The 22240-nt window shown below is 36.6% G+C and overlaps 2 protein-coding genes across 7 annotated transcripts in view; one reads left to right on the top strand and one right to left on the bottom strand.

Annotated features, from left to right (window-relative positions):
• The window catches only part of C7H12orf54 (chromosome 7 C12orf54 homolog), a 370404-nt gene that overhangs the window by 90211 nt on the left and 257953 nt on the right, over positions 1-22240 (bottom strand). The window lies entirely within an intron of this gene.
• Positions 4422-5357, top strand: LOC143690165 (olfactory receptor 8S1-like). Its single transcript, XM_077168124.1, has one exon. The coding sequence runs from the start codon at positions 4422-4424 to the stop codon at positions 5355-5357; it is 936 nt and encodes a 311-aa protein (XP_077024239.1).

Here is a 22240-nt window from a genome sequence, read left to right as displayed (position 1 = left end):
TATCTATTTTATTTCTGAGTCCTCTCATCTCACCTCTTTTCTTCTGTCCTAGAGCTCTCCTGCCTTCTCTAGGCTGACTAGTTTCATCTGTTCCCTAAGATATTCTGGTCAGCTTCTCAGATATATCTCTCTTCTTTTCGAACACTGAGTTTGTTAAACCTCTCAAATGATGTAAATTATCCAGTTAAATTCTCATAACACTACAGAATAGGTACTGTTATTCCCTTTATGCAGGTGGGAAACTTCAAATTAATAGAGCCTGCATTTCCTCAAGGATCTGGAAAGATTGGGGTTGATGAGACTATCTGAGCAGGTAAAGACATCAAGTGTAAATTTCTAGTCCTTATAGATTAGAATTGCCTTTATACTGAGAATACCAGAGTATTGCTTTTTTATACAATTAAAAAATAAAACAGCTTTTATCAGATCAGTTATAGATTTATTTTGCTTTATGTAATTTGATAAGTTTGCAGTATTTTCTTAAATAGCAATACTATAAAATAGTATCTTTAAGAAATGCATACACTGTATCAAGAAGTGTATTGGGGTGAGTTAATTTCATAAGTGGAAATCTTACATCCTGTCTTCACATGCATTTATAATGACAAGGAGTAAAGAAAATAAAAACTAATTATATAGCCTATAGTACATTTGCATAATAGAGTTCTAATTCTTTCACCACAGAAGTTGGAATCATTGTCAGCATAAACATACCATTGTTGTCAATGTGCTACCCATGATTTCTGATGCCCACACAACTGGATAAACAAAAGAAACTAAATCAATAGGATATTCTTGCCAACTTTATACAGTCATAATGCTGTCAAGCTTCACTTCTGATCTGTTTGTGGAGCAATGGCACAATCATTTATTTCTAAGTTCTAGGTCAACATTTTGTTTTAGTCTGTAAATCTGTAATTAAAAATTAATTTGAAATATCTAATTTAAAGACTATCAATAGAGCCAAACAGATGAGTAATTTGAGATGCATTTGTCATTTCTATGCTTGGCCTTCGATATTTCTGTTTCACCATTTTAACTGTGGAAATATGGCTTTAATGTTGTTAACCAAAGATCCCAAATCATGGACCCTGTCAGCACCAAAGGTCAACATAGGGAGACTCAGAGACTGCATATGCAACACCAAAACTAAACTGGTCCAGATACTTGATTGATAAAGTAACTGGTCCAGATACTTATTTGATATACTTGATTCAAAATTAACTGGTCAGGTATTTTTCCCAACCAGCTGATTTTGCATCACAACACAATCTTCAACCTTGATTACTTTAATTGTAGGGTTTTGAAGTTGTGATTCCCCAGTTGCTGTGGTCAGTTTACCATGCAAGTATTTTAAATATGCCAGCTAAATTCATTCTCAGAGCAAAGGGCACCCACAACTTCACTTAACAAAAATAAAAAGAAAAGCACATTAACAGCTGTGTTAATTATATGTTTGAATAATTTACTTGTAGTGTGTGTTTTGGTGGAGGTGGAGTGTATATGTCTTAACCAAACACAAAGTTTTAGGATTGAGTTTGCATTGCAAATATGTTGGCCTTGTAAACAAATGAAACAATATTTCATAATTAAAGGGAAATACACTGTAGTGGTTTCCTATATAATAGAAATAGACCTTTCATGGTGGACTTAGTCATTAAATGGGTTTTAACAGATGGGATTTGAAACCTTTCGAAATATTGACAGAGCCTGCCTGTCCTTTAACAAAGTGTTTCAGCACTAAAGAACATTGCAATATAAGGCAGTATGTCTTGTGGTTAGCTGCGCTTCCTAGAGAGCTTAGACTGGGAACACTGTAAGGTGATCTCCACTACTGGGTGTTGTTTACAGCTGATCCTGACTCATGCGAAATACTGTTCAAAGTTCTGTCAATTGATTGCACAATGAAAACCACTGTGATTTGTCTTTAAACACCAGGGAAATTTTACTGCCGTCTAATTTATGTACCAATACTATTGATTTCCGCATCTGTTTAGTAAAACCTTGCTTCTGGGAAAAAAAAAAACCCTACCTTAACTTACCCCAGAGCATATTGAGTATATCTAATGGAGCAAAAAGGCAGGAGTTGGAGCATATTCAGGACACATCTAGAACTGGTGTGATGTTATCTCAGGTCCTGTCACTTTAATACATTCCCCCTGTGCCAAGTGTTCCATTATGAATTCAGGGGCTTCTAATTATATGGACTATTCACACACACCTGTTTTAGGCACATAGACAAGCCTGTGTTCTAAAAGCAGTGCCTCCATCATTCATTCATTCTTATTTTCTACTATCACGTTCAGAGCAGCTCCTATGGTCTGTTCACTGTACATGCTGTTCTTTGTCTGAATCTGAAATGAAAGGAGCTTTCCCTTGAGAAAAATCAGTAGAAGCCAATTAATTTCCTCTGCATAATGGTGTTGATATCTAGAAACAAACCTATTATATTATGTCCCCATAGATATTTACCTTAAGTTTTGAAATATAGATTGAAGAAATAAATCAATAATGGTGACATTTAAGGGAGTTTCGGTTTTATTTTTGTTTTATTTATTTAGTTCTAAGAATCTCCAAATAACCTTAAAGAAGATACCTGTTATGGAAACAAATACCTAGCACTGACTTTTTATTGCACTGGTAATTTCTATGCAAGATTTTCCCTTGTTCTGAGGTTGGATTTCTCACCAAAGTTCATGGACTCTCCTGAGCTAATAAGGTGGCCTATGTTTGAAGGTGGCAAAGAGGAAGGAGATTTTGTGTGTGTGTGTGCTGACCTTGATCTCATACAATACAAGCCTCACTCCTTACTATGAACTCTCTGTCTGGGTGGATAAGCCAATGATTTTGGCAAAACTGCTTTGCTTTGGGGGTGATGGGGCAATCTCAGGAAAAGTACTGGGAACCCCACATACAGTATCACTAGAACTAAATGGAAATGAATAAATGCAAATAAATAAACAGATATTGCCCACAATTTATCATTTCATATCATTGGTATTGAATCTGTTAAAATGTTAATTTGAACATGATTTTCTACTTCTCTCCTTAAGCAGTATTGTCAATACTGATTTTACAAGCCGAGATGTTTTATCAATGACTGGATCTGAAAGTATCATTGCCAAAACCCAGTGTGCTACCAACTGAGAATGCAGGTAATTGGGTTTTACTTCTCACCAGGGCTACAAGGCTTGGTTGTTCAGTCAAGAGACAAGAGGACAGGCTCTTCAGGCACTCAAAGAGCTAGTGTTGAATTAGAGGTGGCCAGGAAGGGTCTCCAGACAGAGGCAAGAGTATTGAAGAATTCATCTGGGATTCATGCTGAAGTCTAAAGATGTTAGACCAATATGGGAAATTGTGCACAAGTTTTAAAGTGTGAAAAGGTAGTTCAGGTAAGAATGTGGAGACTTAGAACCTGGTATGATGGCTTAGACAGTAGTGGTGACTATGTATATATATATACATACATATATATATATGATATATATAATACATATATATATATATGATATATATACATACATATATATATATATATATATGATATGTGGGTTTTAGGATGAATGTTATCTGGCCTGAACATTTTCCTGTAATACTAATGGGTGCTGATGAGCCATTGCAAGCATAGGACTGCCCATGAAGGTCTTCCTGAAATATTACTGGGAAGTATGTTCTAGTTTTAAAAATTCATTACTGTTATATATAATGCGTTTTGAAAGTAAATAGTAATATGCCTTTAAATGAAATGGGAGAAATTTAAAACGAGAAAAATCCAAGGCAAAATAATTTCTTACCTCAATCTCTAAATTCCTTGATGATTCCTCCTATTCTCTAACAGTTTCTTACACTTTACCTTAGCCCTGATTCTCAAGATTATACATTTAATTTTATCATTATCAATACCTTTATAATTTCTCTCACATATGTGGGCACACTCACACACATATACATAACAAATTATCTTATTTACACTTTATTGAAAAAAATGGAAGCAATCAGGTGGGAACATATTCAGCTTCTGTACATGGTTCAACACTCCTGACCTTCCTTCTTAAGTAGAAAAGACAAAGTGTCCCTGCTCTTACCTAAGGCCTTTTGATCTAGACTTAATCACCTCTTTTTCTCAAGTACTCCACTCCAAAATTTTTCTGCTTTCTCTTTCTCTCTCGCAAACTCTCCTTCAAAACTGAATCACTCTCATCAGCATAAAAATGTACTAGCTTATAAAGAGAGCATAATGAAAAATAGTAATATGATTGATTTAGGATATTAATGTTAATTGGATGGCCAGGAATTTAGCTTTTAAATATCTGAATGTAGATTTGGAGAGAGTATTTATGGAGTAAGATCTAGGCACTGGGACAACTGAGAGCCATTGGGTGGATCTTCTTTCTTGTATTCCAGAGACAGCACATTCCTATATGGCAATGAAAAACTACAGTGCCGTCAGTGAGTTCATTCTCCTTGGACTGTCTGGTGACCCGCACACTCAGGCTGTCCTCTTTATGTTATTCCTTCTGATCTACCTCCTCACCCTGATGGGAAATTTCTTGATGCTGCTGGTGATAAGGGCTGATTCTCACCTCCACACACCCATGTACTTCTTTTTGGGACAATTGTCCTTCCTGGACCTCTGCCACTCCTCTGTCACAGCTCCCAAAATGCTGGAGAATCTACTTTCTAAAAGCAAAACCATCTTTGTAGAGAGCTGTCTGGCTCAGGCCTTCTTTGTGTTTGCCACGGGGGGCACTGAGGCCTGTCTGCTGGCGGTGATGGCCTATGACCGCTATGTAGCCGTCAGCTCCCCTCTGCTCTACGGCCAGCTGATGAGTAATCAGCTCTGTGTCAGGCTGGTGTGGGGCTCCTGGAGCCTGGCCTTTATTGATGCACTCATCAATATTCTCCCAGCTGTCAATTTAGACTTTTGTGAGGGCCAAACCATCCCCCACTTCAGCTGTGAGCTCTCTTCTCTCTTCCCTGTCTCTTGCTCTGATACCTCTGCCAACTTTATGCTGCTGCTTGGCTCCTCTGTCTTGCATTTCTTTGGAACTTTCATCTTGATCTTCTTCTCATATACCCGTATTGTCTCCACCATCCTGAGCATCAGCTCCACCTCAGGCAGAAGCAAGGCCTTCTCCACCTGCTCCTCCCACCTCACAACTGTGATCTTGTTCTATGGCTCAGGTTTCATCAGCTATCTTTTGCCAACCTCAGGGCCCTCTCTGGAGATGATCTTTTCCCTGCAGTACAGTGTGATCACGCCCATGCTGAATCCTCTCATCTACAGCCTGCAGAACCAGGAGGTGAAAGCAGCTATGAGAAGAATGTTCAGAAAATATTTTAATCCTCTCATGTAGCAGCCACAAATCATGATGAATTATTCTATTACAAGATATGAGGTAACTGACTTTTAAAGAGAATTTCTTGATTGCCCATGATGCCAGATGCCACAGGGAATATAATGGCATTTGCTTCTTGGAAATGCTTGTGAACAGGACAGAAAATGTCTTTCTTAGGCAGGTTCAGGCTCAATCTTATTCAGAGAAGAAGAAATGAATCAGATAACCCTCTTTTCAGGGGATCATTTTATTAAAATATTTGTTGTTTATTATTTATTATCTATGTGAATATCTGTTGATATTAATTGCTCATTATTCCCTCACTCTCCTTCCAAAAACTGTACTTCAGATCCTTAGGAAAACGAATTCTCTCAAATTCATATGGTCATCAAGGGGAATGATCACATAACCCAGGGAAGGGTAGCTGTTATTCATCTTTCCTCTGATAGTTCACTGGGGAAAGGGGAGAGACCACGATCCAAGCTAGGTAATCAGAATTTTTCTCTAGGAAATGTGAATATTGAGCATGAAAAAATAAAAAGAAAGAAAATATTTGGAAGAGAGTCAAGCAGGATTGTACTGGCCTAAGGAGACTGTGTATGAAACCCTGTTCCCCTGGATATTGTCCTTCCCAAGGTCATATTTTCAATTACAATGGTAGAATAGCATATTTTTGTATTTCTTAATTCTTACCAAGAACTGTACTAAGTACCTTTGGTAAGGAGGATGCCTGCCCACCACCCCAAAAATGGCCTCCTCTTAATCTCTGGAATCTGTGACTATGCCATGCTACATGGAAAAGGGAATAGTACAGATATAAAGACAGAAACGTTAAAATAGGAAGATTATCTTGGATTATCTATGTAGACTCAAGCCAATCACTTAAAAGCAGAAACATTCTCTAGTTAAAGGCAGAAAAGAGGAAGCAGGAGGGGAGGCCAGAGACGTTCTGAGCATGAGAAAGACTCAGCCCACTATTGCTGGCCTTCGAGATGGAAGAGGCCATTAGACAGGGATTATCAGTGGCTTCTAAAAACTGAAAATAACCCATGTCCAACAGCCAGCAAGGAAACAGAGATATACTCAAGTGCAACTGAATTCTGCCAAGAACCCAAATGAGCCTGGAAGCAACCTCTCCCCCAGAACCTTCCCATAAGGGCTGCTGACACTTGAATTCAGGCTTTTGAGACCCAGAACAGAGAAACTAGTTGACCTAAAGACCTCTGGAATTAAAAAAAAAAAAAAATCTGTGTCGTTTTAAGCCAATAAATTTATGGTAATTTGATATAGCAGAAATAGAAAAACTAATAAGGTACTTTACTTTTATTATCCTATTTTATCATCTCAACATGTATAGTTTACAGTTAGTTTTCCTTTACTGGTGAAGAAATGAAAAATTGGATGTCTATATGCCTGTCCAGCAATTCACAGTAGGAAATGGTGGAACTGGTATTTAACTCAAGCAGTATGAATCCAGAGTCCATGTTCTCAGTCATTGAACTGCCCCCTCTATTAAGTTATGAAGCTCCCACATTCTTTCCATCACTCATTATCTATCAGATTCGGTTGATTAAAACCAAAGTATGGTAACTGATACAGAAATATGTTTCAGAGCTGAGCTGTGTACAATAGACCTTTAATAAAATGTAAAGTGGAATTAGATATTTGGTTAAGATCTGGAAAGAGAGACCAATTAATATACTATCCTTTATCTTCAATTTTGTGAATTATCCTAGTATTTTTTGTTCCAAAAATTCTTCTCCCCCTTTAACTAGGTTATCCATAGTCAGTTTCAGTTGCTTGCAAAAGAACTCAGTTAGGTTAGAAATTGAAGCTACAGAATGTTTTGTAAGTAACAATGCTCAAGGAAGTGAAGATATGTGGAAATGTTTATTGTACTAAGCTGGAAAAAGTGAAGTGAGTTGTGCTTTTTTATTAAACATGATATTCAATTGCAACTCCCAAATTAAGACCCAGGGTTGCCTGAGATCATGAGCAGTGGGCTTAGTCACTGAATACTAGAAAGTTACCAAAATAAAGAAAGTCAAAGAGAATGAGGAATGCCAAGACTACAGATTCTTCTGGTATCAAGACAATAATCTCATTTCTTGACTTATAAACTTAAGGTACAGGATGAATTTCAGGACCTTTCTCTCCCTCTGCTGAAGGAATATCACTTTACAAGTTTAGAGCAGAAACTATACAAAACTAAGGCAGAGATTGATTCAGTGACTTGCTGATTTATTTCACTATTTTAATTCACTATCCACCAGTTTAATTCACTATCACAACAGCTTGCTTAAGGAGATTTGGACATTGATCAGGGGATTATATGATCTAAACAACTGGAATAGTGGCATCTGAGAGAATTTGGCAAACCTAGAAAACCATGAACCTTCAAATTCTCTAAAACCACCACGCCTCCTCAGCCACAGCATGCTGCATCTCCTTAATGGAAGAAAGCTAGTTAACAGCTCTCCTATCCTAAATTCATTCATGTTACTCTGCCAAGATACAGGATTCAAAACCAGTGTGGCCTAGGGGGTGAAATCAGAATCAGAGAAGGAAAGGATTATACTCAGAAGAAATTATAAGACTGGATTAATTTTATCTCCAACAATCTAGGGAAGATTTCTGGGAATGGATTGTTTTTCCCAGCTAGGTGAGGGGGTTTGATTTCTATCTAGTGTTTTTATTTTTATATCATTTTTACATTTCCTTATTTATTTAAATATACATCATTTTACATAAATACTCAAATGGGATCACTTCATACAATCTCTTCCCTGGAGGTTTTATTTTTTTTTAGGTAGTTGGCTTATGCTTGCCACCCTTTCCACATCTTCTACTTATTTTCTCCTCAAAGTAATTGATGTTAACTACAGAGTATATATCATTCCTTAGCTTTTTACATATTCATATAATCATACCCAAACATCTGTACACACACATATATATAAGAGCTCTTCCATCTGTTTTTTAAAACAATATAGATCATAGACATATTTTTGTTTGCTTTTCTCATGCATTAATAATGTGTAAAAATTACTCCAAGTCAAATGACGTAGTTCTAATTTTTATGGCTGCATAAAATTCCATCTCATGAATGTGCCATAGTTTTTCAATTCATCACCTACTTTTGGGCATTCACTTTGCTTCCCTTTTTTAATCACCACAATCAATTCTGCAATATACATCTTTGAGTATAAAACATTAAATTTTAATGTTTTTGTTTCTCTGGGACTTATTCTAAAAAGTAGAATTATGAAGAATATGTACATTCTAAAATTTTAATTGACGTTGCCAAATTGTTTACCAGATATGCTGTACCACTTCAGGTCTCTACCAGCAAAGAGTGACCTGTAATCCATATCCAGCCTGAAATTTGTTATTTTTATTTAGTAATATTTAATTTTTATTTTAATTTGCATTTCTCTGACCACTAGGAAAGGTTAACAGCTTTTTCACATTTTTATTGACCATTTGGATTTTGATCGTTTGTGAAGCTCATATCCGAAGTCTTTTTTTGGCATGTTTTCTGTTTTTCTTATCAGTGTGCTAGAATGCTTCATATATCACCTATATTAAACACTGTATGTATTCTGTGCAGCAGATGTTTTTTCAACTTTATTATCTTATCTTGTCTTTGTTTATATCTTTTCTATTCAAATGTTTTTAGTTTTTATATTATCATATATAATGTGCTTCCTTCAAACATTACATCACTGTACCTATCTATGTAAAGAGTTACCTCATTTTTTATTTTAAATATACTCCTCAAGGTGTCCTTTTTAGCTTTTTTTATTTTTTACATTTAAATCTGTAATCACCGGGAATTCATGTTCGTACTTGTTGTGAGATAATGTGTAACTATATTATGATTGATAACAACTTGTGACAGTAATGTTTAACAATTAATCATTCTTTCCTATATGAATTAAAATAACACTTGAGGGCGGGCCGCGGTGGCTCAGCGGGCAAGAGTGCTTGCCTGCCGTGCCGGAGGACCCCGGTTCGATTCCCGGCCCCAGCCCATGTAAAAAACAAACAAACAAACAAAATATAATAAAACAAGAAAATGTTTAAAAATGTTTCCCTTTCTTCCTCCCTTCCTTCCTTCTCTGTCTTTCCTTCCTTTCCTCCCTCTCTCTTAAAAAAAAAAAAAAAATAACACTTGAGTCTTACATTAAAACCTGGGACTAATTTACCGGTTTTTAAATTTTTTATCAGAGTTGTTGTTCATCTTTTTATTAAAATATCAAATCAATTATTTTGATACATGGTAAGGTAATACTCCTTCAATTCCCGCACTCCACTATTATCCCTTCCTTTCCTTTTATATGAACTACAATACACTCAATTCAACTTCAAAGAAAAACAGCTTTGAGGTTTACAGTTTAATACTGCATGAAATTTAAAAATTAATTTGAAGATAATAGATGTATTTACAAGTCTTCACAATAAGAATATTGTCACAATAACATGTCTTTCCAATACCTATAAAAATCACAGCAGCCTTTTTTGCAGAAACAGAAAGATTGATCCTCAAATTCATATGGAATCTCAAGGGGTCTTAACTAGCCAAATCAATATTGCAAAAGAAGAACAAAGTTGGAAGTCTCACACTTTTTTATTGCAAAACTTACTACAAACTACAGTAAGCAATGCAGTATGTTACTGGCCAAAAGATAGGCATAACGGCCAATGATACAGAGTTGGGAGTTCAAAAATCAACCCATATGCATATGGCCAACTGACTTTTTTTTTGGCATGGGCAGGTTCTGGGAATCGAACCTGGGTCTCCGGCATGGCAGGCAAGGATTCTGCCACTGAGCCACCATTACCCAATTCCAATTGACTTTTAACAAAGGTGCCAAGTACATTAATTAGGAAAAGAATGGGCTCTTCAACAAATGGAGCTAGGAAAACTGGATATCTACTTGCAAAAAAAACTGAAGTTGGACCCCTACCTCATACCATAAACTAAAATTAGCTGTAAATGGATCAAGGACCTAAAGATTTAGAAAAAAAACCAGTCTGAGTCTTCCTGTAAGAGATTCTTCTTACATAGGGAGAAACATTAATAATCATAGACTTGGTAGTGACTTCATAGATATGACACCAAAAACATGAGTAACAAAAGAGAAAATAGACAAAATGGGCCTGATCAAAATTTAAAACTTTTTATGTCAAAGGGACATGATCAAAAAAGTGAAAAATCAATAGAATGGGAGAAAATAACTACTAAGCTTATATCTCCTAAGGCTTTAATATCCAGCATATACAAAGAACTGCCATAACTCAAGAATAAAAAAGACAAACAACCCAACTTAAAAATGGGCAAAGATTTAATTATATATTTCTCCAAATAAAATATATAGGTGGTCAGTAGGTACATGAATAGATGCTCATCATTACTGATCATCAGGGAAATGGAAATCAAAACCATGACATATTGCACACCACTAGAATGGCTCTTATTAAAAGAACAGTAGATACCAAGTGTTGCTGGACGCAGAGAAATTAGGCACTGTTGGTTAGGCACTGTTGGTTACTTTTAGTTAGCTTACTATCTCTCTCTCCAATTAATTGGGCTAACTTGAGGCTATCTGAATCAATGGGCTTGATGAAAAAGCAACACTCAAAGTCTTGTCTTCTCTCTTTTTTTGTTGTTGTTTTTAATTAAAGGATTGTAGGTCTCAAAGCCTTGTCTTGCCAGTAGGTTTCTGGCTTTTGTGTGGAGGGAATTTAGTTTCATCTCCTATTATGGCTGTTACATCAAAGCCAGTTCTTATCAGTTCCAACAGTTCCAAATAGAGAAGAAATCAACATTTCACTTCTGCAAGACACTAAATGACAGAAAGTGACTTGGTAAAGCCATATTTCCTTCCATTTTTTGTGTGTGGGCAGAATTCTCTCTCACAGGATTTTGCAGAAGTTGATGGAAGGCAGTCAAAACAGTATTTTTTTTTTCCTACCATTCAGTCTAATATTATGTCATCAATAAGCATGTGGTCTGCCTTTCAAGGTACCTTAAAAACCTGATCAAATAATTCATTATTAACTGGCATTTTGCACTTTCTAGCATGCTGTTTCCACCAAACCTATGGCACACTTTAAAGGCTTTGTTATGTGAAGCACTCTACTCACTGGAATCAAATTCTATATCCCTTAAGACAAAATTTATTTAAAAGTAATTGACACCAGGTGATAATAGCCTCAACAATATAGAATTTTATTTTATTTTTATGTAAAAGCCTGAAGACAACAATCCAAGGTTGGTATGATGGCTTGGTTGCCAAAGTCTTCAGCATCCCAGCAATTTATATAACTGTACCGATATGCATGGTCTAATTCCCAAAGTCATATAATGGACAATAAGTTATAAATACAGTTACAGTGAATGAGAAGGAGAAAGGGTAAGAAAGAAGTAAAGGGTAAGAGCTATCACTCTTTCAAGGATGGCTCCTTGAAACTTCCAAATTATATCTCATTAATCTGACTGAATGCAGTCACATGGCCAAACACAACTGCAAGAAACACTAGATGCAGTTATTATATTAGAAAGTTTAAAACAGTAATTTTTTATTGTATTATTCCTTTTTCATGAGTTACCTGATTTCTTTCATCACCCTGAAGTACAGTTCATATTAGAACTAGAAGGCAAAACAAATACTTAATTTCCTTTGTCAATTTTTGGTACAATCTCCACTAGTATCCAGTGAACTTTTATCTTATGCCCTTTTATTGACTAATTGATTAAATTATTGATAATGCATTTAGTCCATTTCAATCATAGTTTTTTTTTTTTATTAAAATATCCTATGCTTGGCCTGTGGGCTGGCTCCTGTCTGTATGAGGCCTTAATGGCTTTAATGGCTTCCTTACTATCTGATACAAAATAAGTCCCAGATTCACCATGTATATTTTCTACTCAAAATCTGGAATCAGCCCTTTCTTTAAGAAATCCTGACTCCTTTAATAGTATTTGGAAACAAAAATCAGGGTCCTATAGGTGGCCATTACTACTTTACCAATACTTTAAGTCCTTTTCCATGGACAGAGTCTTTTAAAGTGGAAAAAGAAAAGTAGCAAATTTATAGTTATTTCTAACTCAAATTTAAAACTGTAAAAATTTTACTTCTTTGATATTAGTTATGTCACTTTGCTATTATGCTGTGAAACATACGTTCCTAACAATATTATTGTGATATCTATTCTTTAAATATATATAAGCTTGAAAAAACAATAACAATATTACTACTAATAATTAGGACAATAGGACTACTGAATGAATTATCTCTTATTGAATCAGCCCAGTCAAAATCCAATACTCTAACATCAGTTCCAGAATTCTTTTCTATGGTGGCTATATCACTACCTCAAGATACAGATGGGCTTATTTGTTTGATCTTTGTTTTTAATTTTAATTTAGTTAGTGTTTCTTTTTTTGATTTTTAAAACTTTGAGAGTCAATAAGATATAAAAAGCACATTTAAAACAGTATCACGGTTTCAAGATGGCGGCTTAGTAAGGTACGTGCGTCTTAGTTCCTCCGACTCCAAATCAACTAATAGGTGAACAGAAACAGTGCAGAACAGTTCCTGGGGCTACGGCAGGGAATGGACACACAGCGTAACCCAGTCTGGACTGGCTAGTCTGACTGCGAGACTCGGCTGCGGTGAGATCCCCGAGCGGCGCGTGATTTCCCGAGCAGTGGCAACGGCGGCGGCCAGAGCTACTCCCTCCCTCCTTCCCAGGCCGGCTGAGAGTCTTGGAGAGGCAAGTTTCCCAAGCCGAGGCGGCCGGCGCCCCTCTTTTGCGGGCGGCTTTGAGTCTCGTCTTCGAGTCCGCGGCTACGAGTCTCGGATCAGAGGGCTATCCAAGTCGCGGTGGCCCCCCCCCCACGGGTGGCTTCCTGGTCCGGTGGGGAACTCACCAGGCCGCGGCGGCCGGAGACCGACGCCCCTCCCCCGTGGGCGAATTCCTGGTCCGGTGGCGAATTCCCCAGCCCCGCTGCGGCCGGCGACCAGCCACAGGGTCCCCTCAAGCCACGGCGGCTGACGCCCCCACCACGCGCGGCCCCTGAACCAACGGAGAGAATTGGATAGGAAATTCCCAGGCCACGGAGATCGGTGACCGGGGGGATCCATTCCAAACACTTGAGACAAACGTGTGCCACGAGCACCACCTACTGGGCAGGATAAGAAAAACAGAACCTAGAGATTTCACAGAAAAATCTTACAACCTTGTTGGGTCCGACAGCCAGGGAAATCTGACTAAATGCCCAGATGCCAGCAGCAGAAGATAACTGTCCACGCTCAGAAGATTGAGAATATGGCCCAGTCAAAGGAACAAACCAATAGTTCAAATGAGATACAAGAGCTGAGACAACTAATGCTGAATATACGAACAGAAATGGAAAACCTCTTCAAAAATGAAATCGATAAATTGAGGGAGGACATGAAGAGGACATGGGCTGAACATAAAGAAGAAATAGAAAAACTGAAAAAACAAATCACAGAACTTATGGAAGTGAAGGATAAAGTAGAAAAGATGGAAAAAACAATGGATACCTACAATGATAGATTTAAAGAGACAGAAGATAGAATTAGTGATTTGGAGGATGGAACATCTGAATTCCAAAAAGAAACAGAAACTATCGGGAAAAGAATGGAAAAATTTGAACAGGGTATCAGGGAACTCAAGGACAATATGAACCGCACAAATATACGTGTTGTGGGTGTCCCAGAAGGAGAAGAGAAGGGAAAAGGAGGAGAAAAACTAATGGAAGAAATTATCACTGAAAATTTCCCAACTCTTATGAAAGACCTAAAATTACAGATCCAAGAAGTGCAGCACACCACAAAGAGAATAGATCCAAATAGGCGTTCTCCAAGACACTTACTAGTTAGAATGTCAGAGGTCAAAGAGAAAGAGAGAATCTTGAAAGCAGCAAGAGAAAAACAATCCATCACATACAAGGGAAACCCAATAAGATTATGTGTAGATTTCTCAGCAGAAACCATAGAAGCTAGAAGACAGTGGGATGATATATTTAAATTACTAAAAGAGAAAAACTGCCAACCAAGAATTCTATATTCAGCAAAATTGTCCTTCAAAAATGAGGGAGAAATTAAAACATTCTCAGACAAAAAGTCACTGAGAGAATTTGTGACCAAGAGACCAGCTCTGCAGGAAATACTAAAGGGAGCACTAGAGTCAGATACAAAAAGACAGAAGAGAGAGGTATGGAGAAGAGTGTAGAAAGAAGGAAAATCAGATATGATATATATAATACAAAAGGCAAAATGGCAGAGGAAAATATTATCCAAACAGTAATAACACTAAATGTCAATGGACTGAATTCCCCAATCAAAAGACATAGATTGGCAGAATGGATTAAAAAACAGGATCCTTCTATATGCTGTCTACAGGAAACACATCTTAGACCCAAAGATAAACATAGGTTGAAAGTGAAAGGTTGGGAAAAGATATTTCATGCAAATAACAACCAGAAAAGAGCAGGAGTGGCTATACTAATATCTAACAAATTAGACTTCAAATGTAAAACAGTTAAAAGAGACAAAGAAGGACACTATATACTAATAAAAGGAACAATTAAACAAGAAGACATAACAATCATAAATATTTACGCACCGAACCAGAATGCCCCAAAATACGTGAGGAATACACTGCAAACACTGAAAAGGGAAATAGACTCATATACCATAATAGTTGGAGACTTCAATTCACCACTCTCATCAATGGACAGAACATCTAGACAGAGGATCAATAAAGAAATAGAGAATATGAATTTTACTATAAAGGAGCTAGACTTAACAGACATTTATAGGACATTACATCCCACAACAGCAGGATACACCTTTTTCTCAAGTGCTCATGGATCATTCTCAAAGATAGACCATATGCTGGGTCAAAAAGCAAGTCTTAACAAATTTAAAAAGGTTGAAATCATACACAACACTTTCTCAGCTCATAAAGGAATGAAGTTGGAAATCAATAATAGGCCGAGTGCCAGAAAATTCACAAATACGTGGAGGCTCAACAACACACTCCTAAACGAGTGGGTCAAAGAAGAAATTGCAAGGGAAATTAGCAAATACCTCGAGGTGAATGAAAATGAAAACACAACATATCAAAACTTATGGGACGCAGCAAAGGCAGTGCTAAGAGGGAAATTTATTGCCCTAAATGCCTATATCAGAAAAGAAGAAAAGGCAAAAATGCAGGAATTAACTGTCCACTTGGAAGAACTGGAGAAAGAGCAGCAAACTAATCCCAAAGCAAGCAAAAGGAAAGAAATAACAAAGATTAGAGCAGAAATAAATGAAATTGAAAACATGAAAACAATAGAGAAAATCAAAAAGACCAGAAGTTGGTTCTATGAGAAAATCAATAAGATTGATGGGCCCTTAGCAAGATTGACAAAAAGAAGAAGAGAGAGGATGCAAATAAATAAGATCAGAAATGGAAGAGGAGACATAACTACTGACCTCACAGAAATAAAGGAGGTAATAACAGGATACTATGAACAACTTTACGCTAATAAATACAACAATTTAGAGGAAATGGACGGGTTCCTGGAAAGACATGAACAACCAACTTTGACTCAAGAAGACATAGATGACCTCAACAAACCAATCACAAGTAAAGAAATTGAATTAGTCATTCAAAAGCTTCCTAAAAAGAAAAGTCCAGGACCAGACGGCTTCACATCTGAATTCTATCAAACATTCCAGAAAGAATTAGTACCAACTCTCCTCAAACTCTTCAAAAAAATCGAAGCGGAGGGAAAACTACCTAATTCATTCTATGAAGCCAACATCACCCTCATACCAAAACCAGGCAAAGATATTACAAAAAAAGAAAACTACAGACCAATCTCTCTAATGAATATAAATGCAAAAATCCTCAATAAAATTCTAGCAAATCATATCCAACAACACATTAAAAGAATTATACATCATGACCAAGTAGGATTCATCCCAGGTATGCAAGGATGGTTTAACATAAGAAAATCAATTAATGTAATACACCATATCAACAAATCAGAGCAGAAAAATCACATGATCATCTCAATTGATGCAGAGAAGGCATTTGACAAGATTCAACATCCTTTCCTGTTGAAAACACTTCAAAGGATAGGAATACAAGGGAACTTCCTTAAAATGATAGAGGGAATATATGAAAAACCCACAGCTAATATCATCCTCAATGGGGAAAAATTGAAAACTTTCCCCCTAAGATCAGGAACAAGACAAGGATGTCCACTATCACCACTATTATTCAACATTGTGTTGGAGGTTCTAGCCAGAGCAATTAGACAAGAAAAAGAAATACAAGGCATCAAAATTGGAAAGGAAGAAATAAAACTATCACTGTTTGCAGACGATATGATACTATACGTCGAAAACCCAGAAAAATCCACAACAAAACTACTAGAGCTAATAAATGAGTACAGCAAAGTAGCAGGTTACAAGATCAACATTCAAAAATCTGTAGCATTTCTATACACTAGCAATGAACAAGCGGAGGGGGAAATCAAGAAACAAATCCCATTTACAATTGCAACTAAAAGAATAAAATACCTAGGAATAAATTTAACTAAAGAGACAAAAAACATATATAAAGAAAACTACAAAAACTGTTAAAAGAAATCACAGAAGACCTAAATAGATGGAAGGGCATACCGTGTTCATGGATTGGAAGACTAAATATAGTTAAGATGTCAATCCTACCTAAATTGATTTACAGATTCAATGCAATACCAATCAAAATCCCAACAACTTATTTTTCAGAATTAGAAAAACCAATAAGCAAATTTATCTGGAAGGGCAGGGTGCCCCGAATTGCTAAAAGCATCTTGAGGAAAAAAAACGAAGCTGGAGGTCTCGCGCTGCCTGACTTTAAGGCATATTATGAAGCCACAGTGGTCAAAACAGCATGGTATTGGCATAAAGATAGATATATCGACCAATGGAATCGAATAGAGTGGTCAGATATAGACCCTCTCATCTATGGACATTTGATCTTTGATAAGGTAGTCAAGCCAACTCACCTGGGACAGAACAGTCTCTTCAATAAATGGTGCCTAGAGAACTGGATATCCATATGCAAAAGAATGAAAGAAGACCCATATCTCACACCCTACACAAAAGTTAACTCAAAATGGATCAAAGATCTAAACATTAGGTCTAAGACCATAAAACAGTTAGAGGAAAATATAGGGAGATATCTTATGAATCTTACAATAGGAGGCAGTTTAGATGGACCTTAAACCTAAAGCAAGAGCACTGAAGAAGGAAATAAATAAATGGGAACTCCTCAAAATTAAACACTTTTGTGCATCAAAGAACTTCATCAAGAAAGTAGAAAGACAGCCTACACAATGGGAAACAATATTTGGAAACAACATATCAGATAAAGGTCTAATATCCAGAATTTATAATGAAATTGTTCAACTCAACAACAAAAAGACAGCCAACCCAATTACAAAATGGGAAAAAGACTTGAATAGACAACTCTCAGAGGAGGAAATACAAATGGCCAAAAGGCACATGAAGAGATGCTCAATGTCCCTGGCCATTAGAGAAATGCAAATCAAAACCACAATGAGATATCATCTCACACCCACCAGAATGGGGTTTATCAACAAAACAGAAAATAACAAGTGCTGGAGAGGATGCGGTGAAAGAGGCACACTTATCCACTGTTGGTGGGAATGTCAAATAGTGCAACCACTGTGGAAGACAGTTTGGCGGTTCCTCAAAAAGCTGAATATAGAATTGCCATATGACCCAGCAATACCATTGCTGGGAATCTACTCAAAGGAATTAAGGGCAAAAACTCAAACGGACATTTGCACACCAATGTTTATAGCAGCATTATTTACAATTGCAAAGAGATGGAAACAGCCAAAATGTCCATCAACAGACAAGTGGCTAAACAAACTGTGGTATATACATACAATGGAATATTATGCAGCTTTAAGGCAGGATAAACTTATGAAGCATGTAATAACATGAATGGACCTAGAGAACATTATGCTGAGTGAGTCTAGCCAAAAACTAAAAGACAAATACTGTATGGTCCCAATGATGTGAATCGACACTCAAGAATTAACTTGGAATATGTCATTGGTAACAGAGTTCAGCAGGAGTTAGAAACAGGGTAAAATAATGGGTAATTGGAGCTGATGGAATACAGACTGTGCAATAGGACTAGATACAAAAACTCAAAAATGGACAGCACAATAATACCTAATTGTAAAGTAATCATGTTAAAACACTGAATGAAGCTGCATCCGAGCTATAGGTTTTTGTTTTGTTTTGTTTTGTTTTGTTCTTACTATTATTACTTTTATTTTTTTTCTCTATACTAACATTCTATATCTTTTTCTGTTGTGTTGCTAGTTCTTCTAAACCGATGCAAATGTACTAAGAAATGATGATCATGCATCTATGTGATGATGTTAAGAATTACTGATTGCATATGTAGAATGGTATGATTTCTAAAAAAAAAAAATATAAGTGATGGGGGAACAAATGTTAAAATAAATTTAGTTTGAAATGCTGGTGATCAATGAAAGTGAGGGGTAAGGGGTATGGTATGTATAATCTTTTTTTTCTGTTTTTGTTTCTTTTTCTGTTGTCTTTTTGTTTCTTTTTCTGAATTGATGCAAATGTTCTAAGAAATGATCATGATGATGAATATGCAACTATGTGATAATATTGTGAATTACTGATTATATATTATCAAAATTGGAATGTTTGCATTTAATTGGTATTTTTTTGTATTTAAAAAAATAAAAAATTAAATTAAAAAAAAAACAGTATCACTTTCATCCCTTCTACCATATTTGTATTTCCCTCCCTCTATAGGTAATCATTTTTCTTAGTTTTTATTTTATTCTTTCATTGTTTCTGTTCTGAAAATCAAACACACTCATGCACACATACCTGTGCACATAAATTATATATACATATATATATATATATATATATATATATATATATATATATATATTTGCTACTCAGAAGGAACCATCTATATAGACCACACTGCTTTTACTTTCTTGAATTCTCTAAGAGTCCATATGGCCTGTAAGTTCCTAAGGGAAAACTGTGGCTTCTTTCACAAGCTCCAAATTCCCTTCTCCCACCCTGCCTCTCCTTTGTTCCCAGCAGACCAGCAGAAAAGCTCAAATAGGAGTTGAAGTGGATTGCTTCATTTCACAAGTTGCAAAGGTCACACATGAGAAAATCCCCTGTGGCTTTTTAAAAGTTCAAACTTCTTAGCAAATGAATCTAAAATTTTGCTTCAGGCTGTAGGTCCTAGGAATAGAGTATTGAGCCAGTCCCCTGGGCTTTCTAGTTCAGCCTAAACTAGCTGTCCTTTTGATTGGCTAGAACAAAATATTTTGTTCAGATCATGCCGCCAGAAAAATATTTACAGTCATAGAGGAACCTGTATGAACCAATGATTGTGTATGAACCTACTGACACACATATCAAGCTTCAGACAGGTGACAGAAATTTCTCAAAAGTGACCAGTTAAGAACTTGACCTTTTCAAGATATGTCTGCTTTCTTTCAAAGCCATAATGGAGTAAGAGCACAAATAAAGTTCTGAAGACTTTCTCGGCAGATCAAGTGCTTTGTTAGAGCCTGAGATATGTATTTCTATTTTTTTTCTTTCTCGCCCAGCCTCCTACAGAGAAAACGTCTCTTCCGAGAGTTGGGAAGTTGAGGTACATTTTGTTTTAATGAAAATCACTTGATCGCTGATGTTTTCACCCACTGACTCAAAGCTCAAGGATATTTCTCTACCAAAAGAAGCCAAGAGCAAGATTTCCTACTGAACGGTTTTGTCCCTCCCAACCTACTCCTGAGGTGCTTCCTCTTTGCTGCACTCCCTCCCTCCTTTCTTGGCTTTCTAAGACTTTGTTTCCCTTTGAAGTCTCTCACTTCATCGCTGTTCCTAGGCGTAGAGACAGCATTTCCACAAAACAGCCTTATATTATCTCTTCTCTAATATGCTCTGGTCTGTTCTGAAACACCTCTTTCTCTTCCTGCATTGCATTAGCAATTACAGAGATCAGAAATCCAGTTTCAAGCTCTGTATGTATAATATATCTAAGTAAATTCTTTCAATCTTGTAGGATATGCATATTCCCCTCAAATTTTATTCAATTTACAGATGGGGAAAATACAATCAAATGGTCAAAGGATATTGCAAAAGCCAAACGGCTAATAAGTGACATAATTGGGAAATATCACATATATCTCTGTCTCTGATAGTGCAGGATGTTGGCTACATTCAAATGCATTTCATCTTGAAAAAGCTGAGTCCACTACCCAAGAGCAGCCCAGGCAGGGATACAGTAAACTGATGACACTGAGGGCAGATTTTTCACTCTTCAAGACAAAATTTCTCTTCATCAACTACAGTCTCATGAGCTTCAGAGAATTGCTTTATCTGTTATTAAAATCATCTTCAGGTACCTAGTTCTTGAGCACGTGGGGCAGGATCAAGGTCTATTCTGGGCTAAATTAAATAATAGATGGTACTTATCTGTGGTGCCTTCATATCTTTGGCTTTAATATTTTTTTTTCTTCATACTAGGTCCCTCTTCATAAACGCAGGGATTTAAGGTCCTTTGTGATCAAGCTTGACTTTCTAAACTAATAAAACTCTGGAACACTTTCTCCTTCTGCTTCCCAATCATTCAATACACTTAATCGTGTCCTCTGTCAATACTTTCTGACTAGCAATAAGAAATAAAGTCATATTTCATTCTGCAATGAATGGTTCTTGGCTGTTCTTTCTTTGGACAGGATCCAGTTAACCCTCTCCTCCTAATGATGTTAATATCTGGCAACAAACATATGTGTTATGCTTCCTGAGGCCGTTGGAATTTTATGTTTACAAGCCACAGAAGAAAGGAATCACCAATTGTGATGCTTTAGGCGCCAGTCACTGTTAAGGTATGTTTTAATTTTACTTATTGGCTTATTTTGAGGGAATTCTCTGACATTCTACAAATACCTTGAAAAGAAACCCAATGCATCCTTTCTATGGAAGCCAAGCCCCTGACTTTTCCTGTATTTTATGTATGCAAATACACTTTGCAAGCTTATCCTATCTTTCACTTTGTTGCAAAGATATATTTCCATAATATGCAGACTCTTTGGAGCAAATAAGTAGGGATAGATTTGGAGGTGGGATATAGGAAAGGGGCTTTTCTTTGTACTACACTGAAAATATATGACAGGGGAACAGCAGCCCATTCCTAACCCTGGATGATGCAGGCATCCTGTCTGATATAAAGAATTTCACTATTTGACTCCTTACCGGCTGCTTTAACCATATCCTCTGTAGATCATGTGGTGATCTGAGCATCAGGAGTCCAAGTGGACCCTGTGCTCAGATGTAAACTAATGAGTCAAATGGGGAAAGTTTAGCCATTATATTCATAATCCATTCCTCAAATAATTGGAAATAAATATTCAGATATTTGAAAAATAACATGCATAATTCATAATTTGATAGCATATAATTCATTACAAATATTGCCAGTAGAGCTCTTCCCAATTGTGCCCTAATACAGGATTCTCAACACTAACCACACAAGCTGAAAAATTTTGTCTGGATATCAATAAACTGAAATTGGATCTGAAAGTTATTCAGACAGATAATTGGACTTAGTCACCCCAGAGCTTGGTTAACAGTCAAGGAGAGAGAAACTCTAACTCCCTTTGATCATGTGAACGAACTTGTGAGTCAGAATAGGAAAGGCCAGGGCAGGCCAGACTTGGACACTACAGAATAGTTATCCTAGTCTGAAGTGAAAGTCGTGGTGTCAGAGCAAAGTCCATC

The sequence above is a fragment of the Tamandua tetradactyla genome, chromosome 7 (genome assembly GCF_023851605.1).
Source record: "Tamandua tetradactyla isolate mTamTet1 chromosome 7, mTamTet1.pri, whole genome shotgun sequence".
NCBI lineage: Eukaryota > Metazoa > Chordata > Mammalia > Pilosa > Myrmecophagidae > Tamandua > Tamandua tetradactyla.
The sequence above is the reverse complement of the archived record's forward strand: the minus strand, read 5'-3'. Positions and strand labels throughout refer to the sequence as shown.

Excerpts from the sequence above, each read along its gene's own strand:
- LOC143690165 (XM_077168124.1), top strand. The coding sequence starts at position 4,422 with ATGGCAATGAAAAACTACAGTGCCGTCAGTGAGTTCATTCTCCTTGGA.